The sequence below is a fragment of the Oryctolagus cuniculus genome, chromosome 12 (genome assembly GCF_051225735.1).
Source record: "Oryctolagus cuniculus isolate XC-2025 breed Fujian yellow rabbit chromosome 12, ASM5122573v1, whole genome shotgun sequence".
Taxonomy (NCBI): Eukaryota; Metazoa; Chordata; class Mammalia; order Lagomorpha; family Leporidae; genus Oryctolagus; species Oryctolagus cuniculus.
Genome location: NC_142878.1, coordinates 86867664 through 86890590, shown reverse-complemented (window position 1 = coordinate 86890590; position 22927 = coordinate 86867664). Strand labels below are relative to the sequence as shown.

General features: G+C 36.5%; 1 protein-coding gene across 9 annotated transcripts in view; it reads left to right on the top strand.

The window, feature by feature from the left end:
- HERC1 (HECT and RLD domain containing E3 ubiquitin protein ligase family member 1) overlaps window positions 1-22927 on the top strand; it is a 224691-nt gene that overhangs the window by 121162 nt on the left and 80602 nt on the right. For 5 of the 9 annotated variants that reach the window (XR_016218234.1, XR_016218233.1, XR_016218232.1 and 2 more), the window contains exons 25-34: window positions 188-239; window positions 7774-8042; window positions 11132-11347; window positions 11935-12055; window positions 12295-12532; window positions 12688-12878; window positions 15176-15331; window positions 16761-16867; window positions 17741-17851; window positions 20933-21109. Coding sequence is in view for 1 of the 9 variants with exons in the window: in XM_089310529.1 (XP_089166655.1) it covers window positions 188-239; window positions 4002-4067; window positions 7774-8042; window positions 11132-11347; window positions 11935-12055; window positions 12295-12532; window positions 12688-12878; window positions 15176-15331; window positions 16761-16867; window positions 17741-17851; window positions 20933-21109 (1704 nt within the window). In the remaining 8 variants the exon portion in view is untranslated. Of the gene's footprint in view, window positions 1-187; window positions 240-4001; window positions 4068-7773; window positions 8043-11131; window positions 11348-11934; window positions 12056-12294; window positions 12533-12687; window positions 12879-15175; window positions 15332-16760; window positions 16868-17740; window positions 17852-20932; window positions 21110-22927 lie in introns of all 9 variants that reach the window. The other 4 variants (XR_016218239.1, XR_016218238.1, XR_016218236.1 and 1 more) reach the window with 2 other exon arrangements.

Genomic DNA, 22927 nt, shown 5'->3' with positions numbered 1-22927 from the left:
CTTGTATCAGAGTTAATGTGCTTTGTCTTCTTTTAGCAGATGTCAGTGGGTTTTGCAACTTTTGTTGTTAATCTGAATTAATTGGTGTATTAATAGGGCATTGCTAGAATTGCATAATTATTTTCATTCTATTATTCTATTAAATTTTAAAATACTTTTCACCCCTGAATATTTTTGCTTTTAATAGAGTGGCAGACGGAATGTTGATTTGGATTTGGCATCATCTCACAGAAAGAGAGGTAAATATTAAGAAGATATTAAATATCTGGTTAAATTAAGTTATTTTTGTGTTTCATGTTCTTGCATATTATTGTCATTGAAACGTAATTCCAAAAGATAATTTTATCAACATAGTTAAAAATAAGACCATTTTTTAAAATAATGCTTTTTAAAATCTGGCAAGTGTAGGAGTTAATGATCAATTCTGCTTCTCATTCGTGATATATTTTAACTTTTTAAAAATTCTGTAGAATTTCAACAAATGCATTCTGTTATGGGAATGGTATTATGTGCATGAGTTTCCATGTTTTAGCTCTCTGATAGAGTTGCTATACCCTAAGTGGTGTTAGGGGGAGGTGTCTCTTTACCCTGTTCATATCCTACACACACACAAACAATCTGAAAGTTTGTATTTTTTGTGCTTTCCTCTCGGTTTTTTAAAGCATATGATAATTTTTTTAAAAAAATTTTCATGTAGGACAGCTTTAGAGTGTCATCAAGAATTAAGATATTTTATTAGAAGCTCTGTCTTAATAATATATGTGAAATACATTAGCTTGTGGTTGTATGTATAAATAGAGGAATAGAACAGTTTTAGATGATATAAATTCAAGGACTAGTGGAAACTTTCTTAAGTATTATTCTCTATTAACTGGCTCTTTTACTTAAAATTATGCTGTGTTTGTGAAAATGTTAAAATTGCCACTACTGGAACTTTTCTAGAAGTCTTTGGAAAACATTTTTCCTGTGATGTTAGATATTTTATATTTCAAAATCAAACCTGTCTCTTGATATATTCCTTGGTAGAATGTTAGCTTTCTCCTCTATAGGAGAACACTGAGAAATGAGGGAAAACTGAAGAGGGAAAGAAACGCACACTTTTTTTCATGTATGTAACTCAGAAGAAGCGTTGTTACTTCTATAAAATAAAATTTGGTGATATTTTATCATTTCATTATAATTGGAAGACAGAATGATTTTACTGAAGTATTACAAGTAATGAGGACAAGAGCTGTGACTTTCTTTACTGAACAATCTTTTGAGACTGTAATATACCACAGATGCAGGGTTTCTAATACATTTTATTATTTTATAATACTTCAAAAATTGGCAGTTCACTTGTGAATTGAATTTTTGGAACAAGCTCACTCTTTCTAATTTTTGTTTGGCTTAGGTGGATATTTTTGCCAGAAGTTCCATATTATATTAATAAATGTCTATCATTTGATGCTAGAGAGAAAATGACACCAGACTTAGTGAGTAGCATGCAAGATCCAACCTAGCTGTAGTGAGAGTGTCTTATTATACTAATTGTATTTATACTTAGAAGTGATAGCTCTGTAGGATATAATAATTATTTTCTTCCAAGTCTTTGTCATATGTATAGAAATATGAATTTGAGTTTCAGTCTCTGTTAACCATGTCAGCATTAGCAAAGTACTATCTTTGGAATAAAGCAAAGTGGCATCTTTATCTTTGTATTAAGAGTAGCCTATAATTTTTAACCAACTGTCCTTCAACTACATGTAAATTTCCTGTAGTTTTGGATCTAAATAGATATAAATGAATTGTCATTAATCCAAATGTTGTCTATGAATAAACTGTCTCTTCCAAAGAGCTCAGGGTAGTACCAGCACCCATGAACTTACTGTATTTTATTTTGTTGAAAACAAAAGAGCAAATTTTAGACCTCATGGAAAAATAATTTTCTTTTTTTAATTCCTCACTATAGAAGTTAGAATAGGAAGGCAAACTAGTTACATAAATTTTCATCATGTCACTTAATGTGGTGTACCGTTATGCTGGTAATCATTTCATTTTAATGTTCCCAAGGAAATATTTGCTTATTTTTCTCTAGGACAAATGACTCTAAAGTTAAAACTTATTATATTTGAAAGAGTAGTCAAAATAACTACTTTTGAATTTCTTGAGTCCTAGATTTTATAAACTATTAAAATGTACACTTAGTATACTTAATGTCTTCAAATGTTTTATGTATTCTTTGAAAGACGGAGAAAGATGTCCCATCTATCAGTTCACTTCTAAATGCCTCCAAGAGCCAGGGCTGAGCTAAGCCAAAGCCAGGAACCAGTAGCTCAGTTGGGGTCCCCCATGTAGGTGGTAAGGTCTTGAGCCATCACCTGCTGCCTCCCAAGTGTGCACAAGCAGGAAGCTGGGATGGAGAGTAGAGCTGGGTCTCAAACCCAGGCACTCTAATATGAGATACAGGCATCCCAAATGACAGCTTAACTGTTGCAACAAACGCTCTGCCCCTATAACGAGTGTCTTTCTTCAAAAGAAATTAACTTTGAAAATACATTTAGGACATTCTGTTTTGATGAAGATTTTTAAAAATCTTATATATTTAGTGATTACCCTAGACCAATTGAGTTATTTTGTTTCTTTTAATTGATGGCAAAATAAACCTTACATTTCCTCCTTATCTGCTATCATTATGGACCAGATGCCATGGGCTGTATTTAATATGTCTATCTTCAATTGGGCAGACAAACCTGCCAAGTTATGTGCATCATTTGGGGCCATAAAAACCATTAGGTGTTCTGTTTCTGACTTGAGCCATGAAGGACAAGCAAATGTCTGCTTAAGTGAGAATTCTTCTATGTTCTTTATTATTGTATTCCACAGTTTTGAGGAGGAAATGTAACATTTTCTCCTTCATGCAATTATTATTAATAATGCATTATTGGAATGTAATTGGAATAATATTATTAATAATGCATTATTGCATTATTAATGGTCCTAAGTTCCTAAACAGCTGATAAGAGGAATAGGAGAAAAATAACAATGTTTAATTATATTCTGTTGGCTGAAATTAAAGGGATGTATAAGTTACAACTAATGGTGTACACATGATTTCAGCTACTGTTGTCATACCTCTAGAGACTCTTCCTTTCAAGGATTTATTGCCTATAATCTCAGTGTTTGGGTTTGAGGATAGTAAGATTCATGCTCTTGAACCATGATTGCTCCTTTTTCTCTCCCACTTCAGTTACTGTTTCATAGTTGATCCAGCCCTTAGTCCAAGCAAGCACATTTGGTAGAAAAGGGCAGAGTCCTGTAGGCAAGTCCCTTTAGCTCAGCCACCTTGCTCTGCTTTTCAGAGACATCAAAGCTAAATTCTAAAACCAAAAATGTGTCATAAATTACTTTAAAAAGAGGCAGATGAAACCAGGATTTCTTGTGCTTAGTATCTCAGAGACAATATGAAATTTGCATTTATTAAACACTTACAAACTGCTTAGTATATGCCAGTTGTGGTTCTAAGCACTTCACAAATATGAACATATTTAGTTTTCATAACATACTGTTATAATTCTGGATAAAAACTGTCAAAATATGTTAGCATACTGATGAGCACTTCAGAGATTTGCTGTGATTGTGCAGAACTGAGTTGGTTTTTCACAGAATGACAATGACAATACTCCTGCAGACATTTTGTTCAAATTTTCTTAAGTTGAACATGATATGGTTAAATATGGTAGGCTGTCAAAGCAATAATTTAGGAAGCAACATCAGGGATCTTAGTAATTAAAAATATGATTTTATTCCTCCCCCTAACTCCAGGTCTTTATATGTTAGGGTTTTACTGCTAACATTAATACTGTGAACATTTATCAACATGTGTATATTATGGTATAACATGTACGGGTGAAATGCTATTTATCTATGCATTTCAAAGTAGATTATATAAAGAAAAACAAATGTAAATGTTGTCTCCTGTATCAAATTTCTCCTTTTGTCTTCTGATTCTTGTGTGGTAGTGTATTTACTCCTTTTTGGCCAGTTGAGCCCCAGAAAAAAGAAGAGCTTCAAGCAAGTACATGATGGCATGTTTAATTTTTTTCCCTTTTAGCTTGCCTACATATTTTATGGTTTATAAAGTATGTATTGCAGCTCTGCCATGTTCATTTTGAAAATTCCATTTAAGAACCAGAGTTGTAAGGACAAGTAAACAGTCTCAAAACTGTCTTATTGGATTTTATATTTTCTTTATATAGTAGGTAACTGAATTCTTATTAAATAAGAATTGGGCTTAGTCTCAGTTACTATGAAGAAGCTTTTGATACGCTTTTTAGATACAAGATTTTCTGTATTGAGAGAAAACAATACCAAGTGAAACTGAAGTTATTGAATTATTATAATTTTTTAAATTAAAGTTTTCATCTTCCATTTCTACTATAAAATTTCATGCTCCAAGTATTTTTGATGGCAGACTAAATACTTTGGCCCAAATTATTTTATTTGTTGATCCAAATACTTGCGTATAGTGCCTTCATTGTTTTCTTTTTTTAAGAAAAATTATCTAGTAAATATTTAAAAGCAGAGAAGCAAAGATAGAGTTCCCATTTATTGGTTCACTGCTCAAATGCCTTCACCAGTGGGGCTGAGCCTTGTCTAAGGCCAGTAGCCAGGAGCTTAATCCAGGTCTCCCACGTGAGTGGTAGAGACGCAAGCACTTGAACCATCACCTGCTGCCTCCCAGAGTACACATTAGTAGGAAGCCATGATGGGACCTGAGACTCTAACCCAAGCAGTATTTTAACTGCCATGTCAAATGCCTACCTTTGTTCTTTCTTATATTTTATTCAAGTTTGTTTAGAGGGCCAGTGTTGTGGTACAGTAAATTAGGCTGCCCCCTGCAACGCCTGTAGCCCCTTTGGGCATCAGTTTGAGTCCCAGCTATTCTATTTCTGATCCAGCTCCTTGCTAATATGCCTGGGAAAGCAATGGAAGATGGCCCAAGTGCCTGGGCCCCTGCTACCCTTATGGGAGAACCAGATGGAAGAGTCCCACGCTCTTGGCTCCAGTCTGGTCCAGCCCCAGCCATTGTGGCCATTCAGGGAGTGAACCAGCAGATGAAGGATCTGTCTCTCCCTCTGTCTCTGAAACTCTGCCTTTCAAATAAATTAAATAAATCTTAAAAAAATTTTATTTGGGTGATACATCTAGTAAATTTCATCTTTGAAATTAGAAATTGGCAAAGTTCAGCTTGCAGGCCAAGTCTTGCCTGCTGCTTGTTTTGTATATTGAGTTTTATTGAAATGTAGCTGCATTTATTTATTTATATATTGCCTGGCTGCTTTCACACTATCAGGGCAGAGTTAATAGTTGTGACGGATACCTTATGGCCTGAAAAGCCTAAAATATATGCTATGTATAACACTTCATAGAAAACAGTTTGATGCCTCCCACTTTAAGTGCAGAGAAGATTTAGTATGGGGCTTGACTAGCCTTCCCTAGAATATTTGTATGTATGAAGGCAGTACATTCTTGGCAGATTCATGACTGAACCTTTATATAGGCAGGCAATTGAAATTTCCATTGGGTCACAGATTTGTGGGTTGGTTAGTAATAGGAATATATGATTACTTCCATAAAATTAATCAATTGTATTATTAATTTGACAAATAAATTCCTTTGAGCTTCTTTCTCCTCAGTTGAGAAAATTGGACTAGGTGATATTTAAAATCTCTTACTTCTGTGGTTCTAATACTAGCTCATTGCACATTTTATTTTCATTTTGAAGAGTAATTTATAAGTATTGGAAAACAGAAGAATCTTTTATTCTACAGTTTTATTATTGAAACAGTGTTCAATCATTTTTAAAATAAGGCTAAATTTGGATTCTGAATTTTAGAAGCTTAATGAAATGAAAAATATTTTGTATCTTTTTAAAACAATAAGCCTCTGCTTTGTTCTTTAAATATTTTAACTTTAATACATTATGCACCTGTGATATTATTTTTAAATACTTTTCTACGTTATATGAAAGAATAGTCAGCTAGAGTATTGGGGGAAATTTTCAGTTGGTTTTTATTTTTTAATTCAATAACACTGAAAATTAAACTTTTTTATCTGAAGAATTCTTGCTGAAACATGGAATGCAGATAAACCATGTATATCATTCTAAATTTTTTACTAGGATGCATATAGGTTATTTCATAGTTACTTAATAATATGAGGCCCTTGTAATGATTCTCAGTGTCTGGTTTTGAAGTCATAGGGTTTAAGCAACACCAATGTGTAGTAGTTTAACAATAAAATATTTAATATTGTGTTCATCTTCTCTGTGGACAGAAGTGTTAAAGTCATTACCTTCCTAAAGTTTCCCATCCATTTATATAACAGTATATAATTTTTTGTGGATATTTTATTGGGTACCTTAATGTATCCCTAATAGAGAATTTTAGTGTATTCACGTGATAGGATATTGTACAACAAACAAATAAACCATGGCTACACATTGTAATGTGGATGAATATTAGCAATGTTATATTAAATAAAAAGTATATCCAAAAAGATTACTTAGATGATACTGTTTGATTAGTAAATCAAAAACAACTAATACTAAATAGTATTCATCTTAGGAACATGTATAAAACAATATTTAATAGCTGTAAAAGCTGGAGAGTGATAAACCCAGACTTCAAGATAATAAAACCTTAGATAGGAGGAGACAGGAAGAGATGGATTGGAGGCAGGACAAGTAGATGAATTCAAGTTATATTGTCAGGTTTGTTCACATGTATGTGTTATAAATAAACATATAAATATAAAAGTGGGCCATTGGTGAATCAATGATGAGACTATTTCATTGAACCAAAGATTATAATTAATCAAATTTATGTACCTGAGATCAATTAAAGACAAAACTACAAGAATTGAATGTATCTGTATTTATTTAAAGTTAATATGAGTTGGACAGTTGCTCCTGTAGTCAAATGTGTTAATATATAACATATTACATATATTATATTATATTACAACATAATATAAAGATTTTAGCTTAAAAATACTGGCCAAGGAAACTAAAAACCCATTTAGCAACTATTGTGATGCCACTTAGTAATTTTATGTGTCACTTTACAGTAAATCTCACATATTCTTGTTTGTGAAACTTTGCTTCCTCTATATAGGAGTTAAACAACTTGCAGTAAATATGCACATGACAGTGAATGTGTTCCTTATATTAATGAAACCCAAAGGGTGATTTTTGTGTCTCCTTTTTGTGTAAGTTTACTTGCCCTTCTATATTCATTTTTTGATAATGTTTCATTGCAGATATGTAGACACTTTGTGCAGTCTTAACTTACCTTTTTCAATGATAATGTTAAATCAGATGAAATCTTTTTGTTTTCAGTAGGTCCTACCAGCAGTGTCCCAAGTGCCTAGTTCCTTTTTGTTTGTAAATGATAATCTGGTTTAATACTGCAGAGCATTTTAAGCTAAGCATTTTGAGAGCAGCTTCTGCCTTTCTTTGTCTTCAGCAGTGTGTTGCTAAAGCGCTTACAAAGACACTGGTACATGTAACAGGCCTTTCCCTTTATTTTCCTTCATTGCTCTAGTTTTTGTTTTGTTTGTTTGTTTTACCAAAGCATTTTGCTCAGATTCACTTAATGCATGCATGTATTCAAACATGAGTATCCATTTCTCACCGGTTGGTATGGTAGCAGCGCTCAGCTCTCATCTGATTTCAAGAGTGTGTGTCCTGCTTCCTTACCATTGAGGCACGTTTGTTCTGTTTGTATATAGGTCCTGTGCACAGTCAGTTGGAATCCCTGAGTGACTCTTGGACTCGCCTGAAATACAGCAGAGACTGGCTGTGTAACTCTTCTTACTCCTTTGAGTCTGATTTTGATCTTACAAAGTCTTTGGGAGTTCACACTTTGATTGAAAATGTTGTAAGCTTTGTGAGTGGAGATGTGGGGAATGCCCCCGGTTTTAAAGAGCCAGAGGAAAGTATGTCTACGAGTCCCCAGGCATCCATCATTGCAATGGAACAGCAGCAGTTAAGAGCAGAAGTAAGTCTTTGATGTTTATTCTTTGTGAGAAACTTGAAGCTGAACCACTAAATGTACAATAATGGAAAGAGCTCCCTTTCTTCTATTCCTTTCATCCACCTAAGTTTTTTGACATTACTTTATTAACCAGAACAGCATATCTTATTCAAACTTGGAAAAAGCACATTAAACATTTAAAAAAAATAATAATATGAGAGACAAAGGGACAGATAAAGAAACACTCCCAACCACTGGTTCACTCTCCAAAAGCCCACAGGGCTGGGGCCGACACTGGGAACAGGGAACTCAATCCAGGTCGCCTATGTGGGTGACAGATCTGGATGTTGAACCCAGGTATTTTGATAGGGGATGTGGGTATCTTAATGGGAAGAAGTGCATTTTTAAATTGTCCTCTTTTAGAGCAAGATACCTTAATAATAAATCTCCCCTTGCTCCTGGAAGCTGGAGTGAAACTGTTTCCATTTTTGATGCATGTAATTCAGTATAAACTGTATACCTAGCTTAGCCTAGAACCCCACAGTAATAGTTGCTACAGGTAAGACCCACTGATGAATGTCAAGCGCAGAATGTTGTATAACCTCAAATCATCTCCTCCCAAGTATTAGTTACTGTGGTTTTGACATGTACGTAGGTTATTCCTTTAAGAGGTAAAGTAATTCTCCTCCCATAAGGGTGGGTTAGGCTTAGTGACTTGCTTCTAACATATAGAGTGCAGGAAAGGAAGGAATAGTGACTTAATATTGCAGAAACCTGACAGATATCACCTTAGCTTAGTGACCAGGATTAGCATCACCAGTAATAAGTCATGCTGATATCATGAGTCCTTGATACTATACAATGAGAATACTTTAACTTAATGGTATTTTTCATCCAAATCTGTAACTCCTGTTTAGGCTTAAGAAAAAAAATTAGGCAAAACCAAATTTAGGGACATTCTATTTAATAGAAGAATAGCTCTTCCAAAGTGTCAAAATCTTGAAAAATAAAGATTGAGGAACTGTCACAAACTGATGGGGACTCAAAAGACATGACAACCTAATACAATGTGGTATTCAGGATTGTATCCTGGAGCAAAAAAGGGTTTCTTTTTAAAAAGTTTGTGGCTTTTTGTTAATGGTATTGAGCCAATGTTAATTTCTTAGTTTTGAAAAAAAAATTTCTTAGTTTTGGTAAATGTGTCATAGATACAGAAGACATTAACATTAGAGGAAGTTAGGGGACAGGTGTATTGGAACTCTTTCATAGCATCTTTATAACTCTTCTGTAGATATAAAGCTATTTAAAAATCAGAACTTTTCTTTAAGAAGATGGATATGCTGATCAACTGCAGTGATGGGTAGTATCCTCCTAGGAAAGAGAGGTACAAAGTTAGAGAACCACAGAGAAAGCCATTTACAAGTACTTCTGATACTTTGTTTAAAAAAAAATTATTAATTTATTTGAAAGGCAGAGTTACAGAGAGGCAGATGCAAAGACAGAGGCAGAGAGAGAGAGATCTTCCATCCACAAGTTCACTCCGCACATGGCTGCAATGGCCGGAGCTACAGTGATCTGAATCCAGGAGCCAGGAGCCAAGAGCTTCTTCTGGGTCTCCCACGCAGATGCAGGGACCCAAGGACTTGGGCCATCCTCTACTGCTTCCACAGGCCATAACAGAGAGCTGGATTGGAAGTGGAACAGCCAGGACTCAAACCAGCACCCATATGGGATGCAGCACTGCAGGTGGGGGCTTTACCCGCTACATCACAGTGCTGGCCCCACTTTTTTTTTTTTTTAAGTGTTTTTATTATAGAGGCAGAGAGAGACAGCTCCCATCCACTGATTCACTCCCCAGTAACCTTCAGCTGCTGGGATTTAATGATATGGGCTAAAGGTGGAAGTCAAGCATGCAATCCAGATCTGCTGTGTGAGTGGCAGGAGCCCAATTACCTGAGCCAGCACTACTGCCTTCCAGGATCTGCATTGGCAGAAAGCTGGAGTCAGGAGCTAGAACCAGTAATCTAACAGGCACTCCAGTGTGGGTAGGCATCTTATCCACTAGGCTAATTGCCTACTGAGAGAGACAGAGACAGAGAGAGATTATGAATGAATGAGAGAACATCAATCTTCTGTCTGCTGTTTCACTTCTCAGATGCCCGTAGCAAGACAGGACTGAACCAGGCCGAAGATAGGAGCCTGGAACTGATTCTGGGTCTCCCACTGAGTGACGGTGACCCAACTACTTGAGCCATATTCTGTTACCTTCCAGGGTTTGCATTAGTTCTTCTAATGCTTGTGCTAAAGAGTATTCATTTTATACATAGCCTTTTTATGAATAAAGGAAGTAGTAATAATACCACCTTATGGTTGTGAAACTTTCACAAATCTTTCCTGTAAATAGGTTAGGGTAAAGTACTGTTGTTCTCATTTTGCACACAAAGAAATTGAGACTTAAAAAGTTAAATGACTTTCCCACAGTCACACAGAAAGTAGAATAGTCTGGCCTTGAAACCATGTCTACTACATCCAGATATACTAGTTTTCCCATTGTACCTTGCAGCCTCTTTTTTTTTTCTTTTTTTAAAGATTCATTTGTTTTATTTGAAAGAGTTACAGAGAGGCAGAGGCAGAGAGAGAGAGAGACAGTAGGTCCTCCATCCATTGATTCACTCCCCAGATGCCTGCAACAGCCAGAGATGTACTGATCTGGAGCCAGGAGCCAGGAGCTTCTTCCTGGTCTCCCATGCAGGTGCAGGGGCCCAAGGACTTGAGCCATCTTCTACTGCTTTCTCAGACCATAGCAGAGAGCTGGATCAGAAGTAGAACAGCTGGGACTCAAACCAGCGCCCATATGGGATGCCAGCACTGCAGGCGGTGGCTTTACCTGCTATGCCACAGCGCTGGCTCCCTTGCTGCCTCTTTTAACTCTATGAGAGTGCTAATACAGGTTTTAGAGATATCTTGATAAAATAATAATAAAATGTTTATCTTAACAGTAGATTCCTAGGAAATGTCAGAATTTTCTTTGTGCTAAGTAATATGTTATCTGTGATACACAGAGTTTCTTTGAATTCAGTGAAGAAATCTAAAATGTGTTTTCTTCCCTCAAGCTTCGTTTAGAGGCACTTCACCAGATCCTTGTTCTGTTGTCTGGAATGGAGGAAAAAGGAAGCATCTCACTGGCAGGAAGCAGGTCAGGATCAGGCTTCCAGTCATCCACACTGCTCACATCTGTGAGACTGCAGTTTCTAGCAGGGTGTTTTGGTTTAGGCACTGTTGGACACTCAGGAACCAAAGGAGAGAGTGGCCGTTTGCATCACTATCAGGTAGATGACACCTTTCATATATTCAAATTTTAACTCTCCTTTTACAAAGCCAGTATCATGACATGAAACTCTTTGATATTTATGATTGAGATTTAGAAATATAAAAGCTTTTAAATTATTTAGTAAGATATCTCATTGGTCTAGTTTCCTAAGTAGTATGGTTAGGACTGGGTGAGCTGTGGTACTATTGTACTTTTAGAACCCTTGCTGGTTCAGCGTTATTAATCCTTAGCCAGATTAGATAACTCTGAATGGGAATTAGAATTTGGGAGGATAGGTTTTAAGAATTTACATTTTAGATTTGATCATTTTATGGTTTTTCTTCATTCATTAAAGAAAAAGCTCTTTATGGCTTCTGTATTTAGAGAGGAAAGATTATTTTGTAATGAAGGAGAGAGATTATATACAATCAAGAATTATTAAGCATTTAAATTAAGCTTTCATACTAGTATCTACTGATACACAGTAAATAAGTAAAAACCACCATAGGGCTTTAGCATAGACCAAGGACAAAATTTTATTGCTTCTTTTTGTGAGAAAGTATAATTGCTGCTAATCTAAAAAATAAATCTTTCTGTATAATTCAGGATGGGATCAGAGCAGCTAAGCGAAATATTCAGATTGAAATCCAGGTGGCTGTGCATAAGATTTATCAACAGTTATCTGCCACGCTAGAGAGAGCCTTGCAAGCAAACAAACATCACATTGGTGAGTGACTATCCCAGCACATGTAGGATGCAGGCTACATTTTGGCCTGATGTTTCGGTTGATAGTGACATTCTATATTTTGCATTTATGGTTAGATAAATTTGCAGATAAAGAATAAATACTTGAAAATGTAGTTATGTTCCATATTACTATTTATATTTTGGAAATTAATTCATTTTAGTAAATGTTTTTGTAACCTCAAAGAAGATTCTGAACTGTCTCTGTCTCTTTTTCCTTAGAAGCCCAGCAACGTCTCCTTTTGGTTACAGTTTTCGCCCTGAGTGTTCATTATCAACCAGTGGATGTTTCTTTGGCAATTTCCACTGGTCTCCTAAATGTTCTGTCACAGTTATGTGGCACAGACACCATGTTAGGACAGCCCCTGCAATTGTTGCCAAAGACAGGTGTTTCTCAGCTTAGCACAGCTTTGAAAGTGGCCAGTACAAGGTTGCTCCAGATTTTAGCCATCACTACGGGGTAAGTATTATGAATGTTTTGGTTGAACTATATGGGACCCCATCTTTCCTCATTTTAATAATCTCCATTTCCCTCTAATTTACTGTGTGTATTTGAGCATAATGTTAGCCCTTTTATATTTTTACTGTTTATCTTTTCCTTCTTATTTCACATAGGACTTATGCTGATAAACTGAGTCCCAAGGTAGTTCAATCCCTATTGGATCTACTCTGTAGTCAGTTGAAGAATTTGTTGTCCCAAACTGGTGTACTACTTATAGCCTCCTTTGGAGAAGGGGAAGAAGATGGGGAAGAAGAAATGAAAAAAGCAGACTCCAGTGGAGAAACTGAGAAGAAAGATTTCAGAGGTATCATAACCTTCTTTTCTCTGTTAGTTACTCACAGAGCATTTAATGATTCCCCATTGTGTGTATATGATTAGAATGTAGACTGTTGTGAGACATGAAAGGATTTTTTTTTTAATTTATAAACACCTTTTCTCTCCAAATATATTTTGGATGAGCTGTGACCAAACCTCCTTTCCTTTATTAACACTAGTGCTATGACCACACTACCTATTTTGTAGGTTCAGTCTCTCCTTGGATGTTTGAGCTCTAGGACCTAGATTTTGGGTGACTGATTTCCTTCAAGCTGTATTACCTATGTGAGGTTTGGATGTTTTCTTAGCATTTGGTCCTGACAAACTGACTGAAACCATAGCCCTGGCCTGCATGTTCCCCCAGAACCAAGGGTTCTGATCTTTGGGACCTGGATTATAATTAGAGGAGCTCAGCTTCTTCCTAGGCTATTATGTTCTCTAGTCACTAACAGAAGTCTTCATTATACTTAGTTAGCATAATTCTTGGTTGCTGTACTATCATTTCCTAATGACTTTATAGTGAGCACTGTATTTCTGAATAGCATAACTGCTACATATATCTTTTACATAATTAAAGAATAAAGGACTTAGGTTAGTCATTTATTCAAAAAAGATTGTGAACTTACCTTGTCCCATTAGCGTAATAAACTCTGGGAGCCCTTAAGTCCTTTCTGAATTAGATATATAAAGGAAGAGGGCAAGTTACTTAACCATTCTGTGCCCCAATATACTAAGGGTAATAATAGAACCAACCTGCAGAGATCATTGTGAGGATTAAATAATTAATCCATGTAAAACACTTTGAGCAGTACATAGTGAAAGCACATAGTGAAAGTTTAGTGAATGTTAATATTGAAATAATAAAAATTCAGTAAGATACTTTTAAATATTAATATTCTTATTGACAGGTAGACAGAGGAAACACCCCAGGAATACAGAATGATAAAGCATTGTCCCTGCCCTCAGAGACCATTCTATATAGCAATGGGGAAGCAGACTGGTAAATGAGTAATTAGAGCATATTACAAAAAGCTCAGAAGAAATATCCAAATCTCTTAAGTCAGACTTTTAAGAAGATAGATGAGCCTGACTAAGATATAATCTTTCAGTTTTAGACATTAAACCAGGGGCAAGCTCTTTTTCCTTGTTTATATACAGAATCTGGTCCTTATAGGAAGGGCTTAGGGAGATTCACAAGGCATAATAAAATGAAAATAAAGTTTTCATGCCGCTTTCTACTTTCTTGAGATCCAGTGTAGGTACAGGGTCAGTGAATTTAACAGTTCACCAATCTGAGCTAAGTTCTAAATATATGAATGATAGGGAAGAAGTTGCAAAGATACTTCTTAGCCTATTGGTCTCTGAAAAAACTAGATCCTTCCATGTGCAGTAGAGAGAAACAGTTCTGTAGCTGAATCTGGGCATGTGTAACAACACACTTAGTGTCATTCATCTTCCTTGGGTTGTCCTTGAGAGAGGGCCGTGTGGTGCTCATATGAGATCGTGGTATTGCAGGAGGTAGGTTAACCTGTTGTGCCACAGTGCTGGCCCAAGAGATGTGATTCTTAATTTATTTGGTGAAGGGAGTTCATGAATTTTTTGAAAATGTGATAAAAGTCATGAACTTTCTTCCTAGCAAATATACACGCATGTACAATTTTCCATACAATTGTAAGTTCACAGACTGTCTTCCTCAAAAAAAAATTTTTTTTTTAATTTGACAGGTAGAGTTAGAGACAGAGAGAAAGGTCTTCTTTCTGTTGGTTCACTCCCCTAATGGTCAGGAGCCAGGTGCTTCCTCCTGGTCTCCCATGCAGGTGCAGGGACCCAAGCACTTGGGTTGTCCTCCACTGCCCTCCCAGGCCACAGAGGAGAGCTGGACTGGAAGAAGAGCAACCGGGACTAGTACCCGGCGCCCCAACAGGGACTAGAATCTGGAGTGCCAGTGCCACAGGTGGAGGATTAGCCAAGTGAGCCACTGCACCAGCCTCTCAAAATTCTATTCAGTAGAACCCTAGACTTGGGTAGGGAACCACTGCTTTTTTTTAAATAGCAATTTTTAAAATGCACAAAATAAGTATGCACACTATTTTACTATAGAGACATAAAAGATGTTTCAAGTTTGGCTTTGTTTTTTGGCCCTTTCTCTTTCTGTTCTTTAGGTTTTCTAGTCAGTAGCTAATTGACCATCTAGAGGTGAATAGATTTGTGTTCACTGCAACCTGTGTGTAAGTTATTTCCTGCTGGCTTCCAGTTGTAACATAAACTTGTTTTTTTACTCCTCAGCTGCTCTCAGGAAACAACATGCAGCCGAACTCCATTTAGGGGATTTTTTAGTTTTTCTTCGCAGAGTTGTGTCTTCAAAAGCAATTCAGTCAAAAATGGCTTCCCCAAAGTGGACAGAGGTGCTTCTAAATATAGCATCTCAGAAGTGTTCTTCAGGTATGTGTCCATTGCCTTTGTTTTAGAGCATTTTTACATATCTCTCCTATTTTATTAAGATGATGTCAGACTTAACCAATGTTGGACATTTGACTTTGGTTTCAAGGCTTTTCTTTCTTGTTTTCTGAGTGCTTATTTGATTCAAAGAAATTTATATGTATGAAATTGACAGAAAAATTAATAATAGAAAAGTAGCACTGGAGAAGATCATGGATTTAGTTAGATATAGTGATTCTGTTTGTTCACATTATAGTATAGATTAAAAACAGAGAACATCCTGTTTGGTGTGATTATTTAGCACCAGATTTGCCCTCAGTACTTGAATTATCAAGATATAGATCTGAATTTATCCATTCCCTATTATTATGATGTGATTTGCCTTGTGAGTTCTGATTGTGTGTTAACTATGACAGTTCTCAGTAATAAGCTTAATATCTGGTTTTTGGCCTAAAAATCTAGTGTGTGTTTACATAACGTACCATCAGTCCTCTTCTAGTCAGTTTTTTAAAAATTGTGGTAAAATGGACATAACATACAATTTACCATTTTAACCATTTACATACACAGTTCAGTGACATTAAGCATGTTTACGATGTTATTCAGCTGTCAACACTGAACAACAGTTCCAGAACTTTTCTATTACCTCAAGTCTATTTTAAGTATGCTAAAACATAATATAATCCTCCACGGTGTGTATTATTTTGTGTGTTTATATTCTCAATATACTCTAACAGTTTTTCTTAGCTAGTATGACTTATAACAGCTGTCTTTCCTTTAATAAGATGGGATTTATGTAATATTAAGTACTTCGAAGATAACAAACATCAGATATTCATCTATTTTCAATTGGTTTTATTTTAGCTATGTATATAAAAAAGAGTGTATATTTATTCATTAGTATTCTGTCCTGTCTTTGCTTCCTTTAACAAAGTACAAACTTCCTATTCCCCATTACCCATAACAATCCCTGTGAGACAGCCAGGGCATGCTCTGGGGATCAGCCATGAGAGGGTAGAATAAGCATGAGTTTTAGAAATTAGCAGACCTGTTTAAAAATTCTACCTCTAGTAAGCTGTGTGATTTTGGTCTAGTTATTTAATTTCTCTGAGCTTTATTTTTCTTATCAGTAAAGTAGGGCTGCTGCTAAAGTTTATGAGGCTCAACAGAGTTAGTGTTTGTGAGATGTACTGCATAGTACCTGGCACATTTATTATAGTGTTTTTCCCATCATATAGAAACTGAGGCATAAATATGAATATTCATATGCATTAGTGGATACAAGATGGGTCCAGAATTATGAAAATAAGCTGAAATGAAGTCCATTCCAATTATCCATGCTTAGCGGCCTCAGAGATTTTTTTGAAAGAAGCTCATTTTCACTTTGAATTTAAGTCACATTGATAAAAAGAAAATGTCTTTTTCCCCCCAGGTATTCCTCTAGTTGGTAACTTAAGAACAAGGCTCCTTGCACTTCATGTCCTTGAAGCTGTGCTACCAGCTTGTGAATCTGGTGTAGAAGATGATCAGATGGCCCAGGTTTCTATTTTTAAAGTTATTAGAAGATGTTTTCCACATCTGCAGTATGATTCACTCAGAAGCTAAGCTTGCAGTCTTTTCAGTGGTGAATGTGTCACTTAGTAACGTAACTTCCACTTTTGAGATTATTTTCTTTATTCCTCTTCAAGGAAGGAGAAAGAAAAATTAAGTTATGGGTTGTATCAAGTAGAGGGATAAGGGACTTGCAAGGTCAAAAGGAAAAGAAATATGAGAAATTCCTTACTATATGTGGGTCTGTAGAGGGGAGAGAAACATATGTAGTTGAATGGCCCTATCAAAGGTCTGTTTAGTAAGGGGCATGAGGGCAATGGAATCCATTTTCTTTCTTTCTTCTTTTTTAAAAGATTTATTTATTTATTTAAAAGTCAGAGTTACACAGAGAGAGAAGGAGAGGAGAGAGAGAGTCATCCATCCACTGGCTTACTCCCCAGTTGGCTGCAACGGCCAGAGCTGTGCCAATCTGAAGCCAGGAGCCAGGAGCTTCCTCCGGATCTCCCATGCTGATGCAGGTGCCCAAGCACTTGTGCCATCTTCCACGGCTTTCCCAGGCCACAACAGAGAGCTGGATTGGAAGTGGAGCAGCCAGGACTTGAACTGGCGCCCATATGGGATGCTAGCATTGCAGGTGGCGGCTTTACCCACTATGCCACAGCACCAGCCCTGAATCCATTTTCTAGTGGGTTAATGATCTCCTGAACAAACATGTTTAACTCAGAACCACCAAAAGTAGCTCTTGGACACTGGTGTAATCAAGCTTCACAGATGACTTAATAGTACATGATATATCTTTTCTAAAAATAGTTAAAATTGCTCTTCACAAATTTCATCATTCTTTTTCCTTCAATAAAACAGGTTGTCGAACGCTTATTTTCCCTTCTGTCGGATTGTATGTGGGAGACTCCGATTGCTCAGGCCAAACATGCTATTCAGATAAAGGAAAAAGAACAAGAAATAAAACTACAGGTAAGTGATTCTTCCAAGAAGATATTTTAAAGACAGCACAAGTGAATATCCGTCACCTGCCTATGGATGCCTGCTGCTCTGAAGGATCTTGTTCTATCAGTTGTCCCACCTTCTGTGTCTGCATTTTGTACCCCCTGCAGTGGTTCCTTTCCCTGGTTACATTCCCGCCTTCCCGAATCACATTCTGAATGCAGGAAGCCACCTCTCTTGTCCTTTACTACCAAGCTTCTTAAGAGTGATTAATCTACAGTCATTTCTTGCTTGTTAGACTTTCAGCCCAACTGTTTATGTTCCACTGAAATTAAATGACAAAGGTGTTCATTGCTAAATACAGTGTACACTTTTTTGTCCTCATCTTACTTGACCTTTGGAAACTGCAGTCTTCTGTTGTTTTCAAAGTATTACTCTCTCCTGGATTTCTGTGTCCCTTCTACCATTCCTCAGTTCCCTCCAGAAACAGTTCTTTGGTACCACTTTCACCTTGCTTCCATCCCAAAATGTTGGTATTCCTCAGAATTCCAGCATCCTTACTCATGACCACTTCCAAACTGAAATGCTAATCTGAATGTCTGCCTCCTAAATCTTTCTCCTTTTCTTCCTATCCCACTTTTGATTGCCAGCACCACCATTTACCTCATTTTTCAAAACCAAGGTTTTGAGAATTCTAGACTGTCCTAAGTCTCTATCCATGTTGTCACTAGGCTCTATTGGTTTCACTCCTTGAATCCATCCATTCATTTACCCTAAACCTTTCAGTTTTCGTGGTTACACACTTCTAGTTTTTGTCCTCCTTAGGTACAGTGGTACTTCTCATACTTCTGTGTCAGTTCTTCCTCTCCTATTCAGTCCCAGTGTTGGAGTATCCTGAGGCTTAGTCCCAACATTGCTTCTTTTTTCTCAGCTATCAACCCCAGTCCTTTTCTGGTATGCGTATTTTTCAGACTGATTCCCTCCTGGTTAGTTACTCAAGCAAAAAGCTCAGGAGTCATTCTTGATTCTTCTGTCATCCTCCATTTTCTTCATCTGTACAATCTCCAAGTTCTCCTGGCTCCTCTGTAAAACTTAACTTGAATTTGCTTTCCCCTTTTTCTCCTGTATTTATTCTAAGCCATTTTTGTCTCTGGTCTAGACTATATAATAGCCTCCTGTCTGGTGTCTTAGCTTTCATCATTACCCACAGTAGTTCACTCTCCACAGGATCCAAAGTGATTTTTTAATATTATAAATCAGAGTACATTTGTTCCTTGCTTAAAATACATTCCATTGGTTTCCATATTTCTTGGGATAAAACTTAGAGCTCCTTGTCCCCTCCCCTTTGCTCAACGTATTTTTCTGAACAACTTGACTTCTTTATGTTTCTCAGACACGCCAAGCTTGTTTCCTATTATTAGGGCTTTAAGCTGCCTGTCCTCTGTAAGTTTGTGTCTCAGAGACTTCTTTTTAATTTTTGTTATTTATTTTTATTTTATTTGAAAGGCAGAATATACACAAGAGAGGGAGAGAAAGAGAAACTAGCATGTCTTCCATCCACTGGTTCACTCACTAAAATGCCTGCAACAGCCAGGGCTAGGCCAAGCCAAAGCCAGGATCCTCGAACTCCATTTGGGCCCCTCACGTGGGTGGCAGGGGCCCAGGTACTCAAGCTGCCTCACACATTAGCAGAAAGCTAGATTGGAAGTAGAGTAGCTAGAACTCAAACCAGGCCTCTGATACCAGATGCAGGTTTCCCAAACGGGAAACTAAGCAACTGCATGAAAACCGTGCTGCTCTCAGAGACTTCTTATTCAGGCCTCAACTTAATTATTATTTCTTCAGAGAGTTCTTCCCTAACCAATCTAGAGCAGTTGTCACATAGTTTGTCATAACACCTGATTTCATTTCAGTATGCCACTTATTACCTGTGTTTTTTATTTATTTAATTTCTGTCCCCATCTTCCAAGATACAAATTCTGTGACAGCAGAGATCTTACCCATCACTGCTAATTATAGAGGATGTGTCAGAGTACCTGGCAGGGCAAAGATGCTTGATAAATGCTCCTTGAATGAATGAATGAGTAAGTGAGTGAATGAATTCTTACCTGAACTCTAGCAATCTCCTGATTAGCCTCTCTGTTGTCGTCCTTTATACCTGTAGTAAAATGATATTTACAAAATGCAAATCTGGCCACAGATCCCCTGTGTAAATTATAAAAAGTTCTGACTTGGGGGCTGGCACCGTGGCTCACTTGGTTAATCCTCCACCTGTGACACCGGCATTCCATATGGGCACTGGGTTCTAGTCCTGGTTGCTCCTCTTCCAGTCCAGCACTCTGTGTGGCCTAGGAGGGCAGTGGAGGATGGCCCAAGTGCTTGGGTCCCTGCACCCGCACGGGAGACCAGGAAGAAGCACCTGCCTCCTGGCTTCAGATCGGCGCATCGCCGGCCATAGCAGCCATTTGGGGAGTGGTGAACCAATGGAAGGAGGACCTTTCTCTCTGTCTCTCTCTCACTGTCTATAGCTCTACCTGTCAAATAAATAAAAAAAATAAATAATAAATAAGTTCTGACTTAATGTGATTTTCAAGGCCTTCCATAATTGTATTCCTTCTTTTCTTTCTGTGCTCACTTTCTGGTATTCTGATTTTCTAGACACTTATGTATTAGCACCTGCTTTAAAGCACTATTGCAACTCCACACCTTGGTGTGTGCAGTTTCTCTTCTTTGACAAATTCCTTAATACCTTGTCATCATTCAGAAATCACCTCAGAAGTCACCCTCTTTTTAAAATGCTTAGTTTGTGCTTCTTAAGCATGATTAGACACTTGGACTTTTGTTTCTGCTATACCTATCATGTAACTTTATTTATCTTGCTGTAATACTGGCATTATGTATCTGTCTTTTTATCCCCTAATTGAATTATAAGTTTTTATGGGTAAGAATCTTGCCCTGTTTATCATTGTGTTTCTGTTTTTCTTGCACAGTAGCTGATACATAGTAGTTACTTAGCAAATACTTGGGAAATAAAACCAAGAAGCCTCAGGATACATATTACCTGAGATCTAGGTTATTCCAAAAATGCTGATTCAGCCCCTTTTCTGGTAGAAGCAAGGAGAGCTGGAAGAAGAAGATGAGAATCTTCCTATACAGGAAGTATCTTTTGATCCAGAGAAAGCTCAGTGTTGCCTGGTGGAAAGTGGGCAGATTTTAACTCATGGCAGTGGAGGAAAAGGTTATGGATTGGCATCAACTGGAGTTACTTCAGGGTGCTATCAATGGAAGGTGAGTAGAATCCTAAGTAGTTTTTTTTTTTCCAGTATCACCAAAATGGTTTTATTTTTGTCTCTGACAACATGTACAACACTGCAATTGTATCATAATTTTGCTCAGTTTTTTAAATCTTAAGTATGCATTAAAATATGTTTACATTTAAGATTTGTGACACCTTAAAGAATTCCTCTGTGAATATAATTCCTCAATACATTTTCCTACTATTATTTCACACATGAAGAACTTAATCTACAAAGTCATAATAAAACTATCAATTCTTACAGCCTAGAAGTATATACAAATTTTTGAGTAGGACAAAGGTGTTCTCTTTGATAGTGTTTATTATCAATCAAATGATTTCTCACAAGTTCTTATTGTCTCCCAAACTGTTCTGTCAATGACAGACCATTCAGTGTAATTGATAAAGATGCTATGCATTTAAAAAGTTAAAATAGTCAAATGCCTACATTAAGAGAAAGTTGCTGTTTAATTATGAAGTCTTATTAAATCCATTTCAGCTTGTCTGAACAACAGAAAAAAGGTAACAAAGGGTGAATGCTTGTACTATCATTTAAATGGTATCTAACAAAATATAAAATTTGGGAAACGATAAAATCAGATTCAATTGTATTAAGTCTTGCAAAAAACTTTTGAAATTCTGTTACAGGAACAGAACCAACACAATGATAAATTTCTTAAAATTCACTTTTGAATAATCACTTTCATTGGTTAAAATTTTAAGGGTAGGGGCCGGCACTGTAGTGCAGTAGGTTAATCCTCTGCCTGCGGCACTGACATCTCATATGGACGCTGGTTCTAGTCCCGGCTACTCCTCTTCCAATCCAACTCTCTGCTGTGGCCTGGAAAAGCAGTGGAGAATGGCCCAGGTTCTTGGGCCCCTGCACCTACGTGGGAGACCTGGAAGGGGCTCCTGGCTCATGGTTTCAGATCGGCGTAGTTGTGGCTGTTGTGAGGCCATTAGGGGCATGAGCCAGCAAATGGGAGACCTTTCTGTCTCTCCCTCTCACTGTCTGTAACTCTAGCAGTCAAATAAATAAATAAAATCTAAATAAAAGAAGAGTACAGCTTGCTGTTGAATTAAAAAAAAACTTTAAGGGTAAAAATAATGACACAAAATGATTTTAGGAAGTAATATGTGTAACTCCTGATGAAGAACACTTGATTAGTTTTCTATTTAATGACTAGAAATCTTTAATCTTCTGAAAGTATTAAATATCTGTTGAAACATGCCACCCACCTAGTGATCTATTAAATAACCACTCAAGATTTATTCAGTAAACATTCCAATTACTTTTATGCAATAAAAGTAAAAAGGAATTTTGCATGCTGGCTATATTTTGCTTCATATAGTTTTTTTTTTAGACCATAATTTATAGGATAACTTCATTTATGGCTAAAATCTAGAAAAAAAATTCTTAACTAAAATTCTCATTAGAGTTAAATGATTCAAACTATAAATAATACTAAGCTATGCAGTATTATTTTTAAAACCTGTTTCTAAAAATTTTGTCAATCAATACAAAAACGGTCTGTTCACACTATTATCTGCTCAAAAACTGTTTTAAAAAGTAAGTATTGTTAAAGAGCAGATTACAAGAAATGTTTTCCATGCTCTTATTTTAAAAAACAAGATTCTGATATACATAATGATTCTAAATCAAAAGTCACAAATAGTGGCTGAAATCCTGTCAACTTTTAGCTCAATACAACATAAATCCAATTATTCACATAAGCAATTCAAAATCAAAATTTATAATAGAAATGTCAATAAGTCATAACTACTACACATCCCTACTGATGGATTCCACT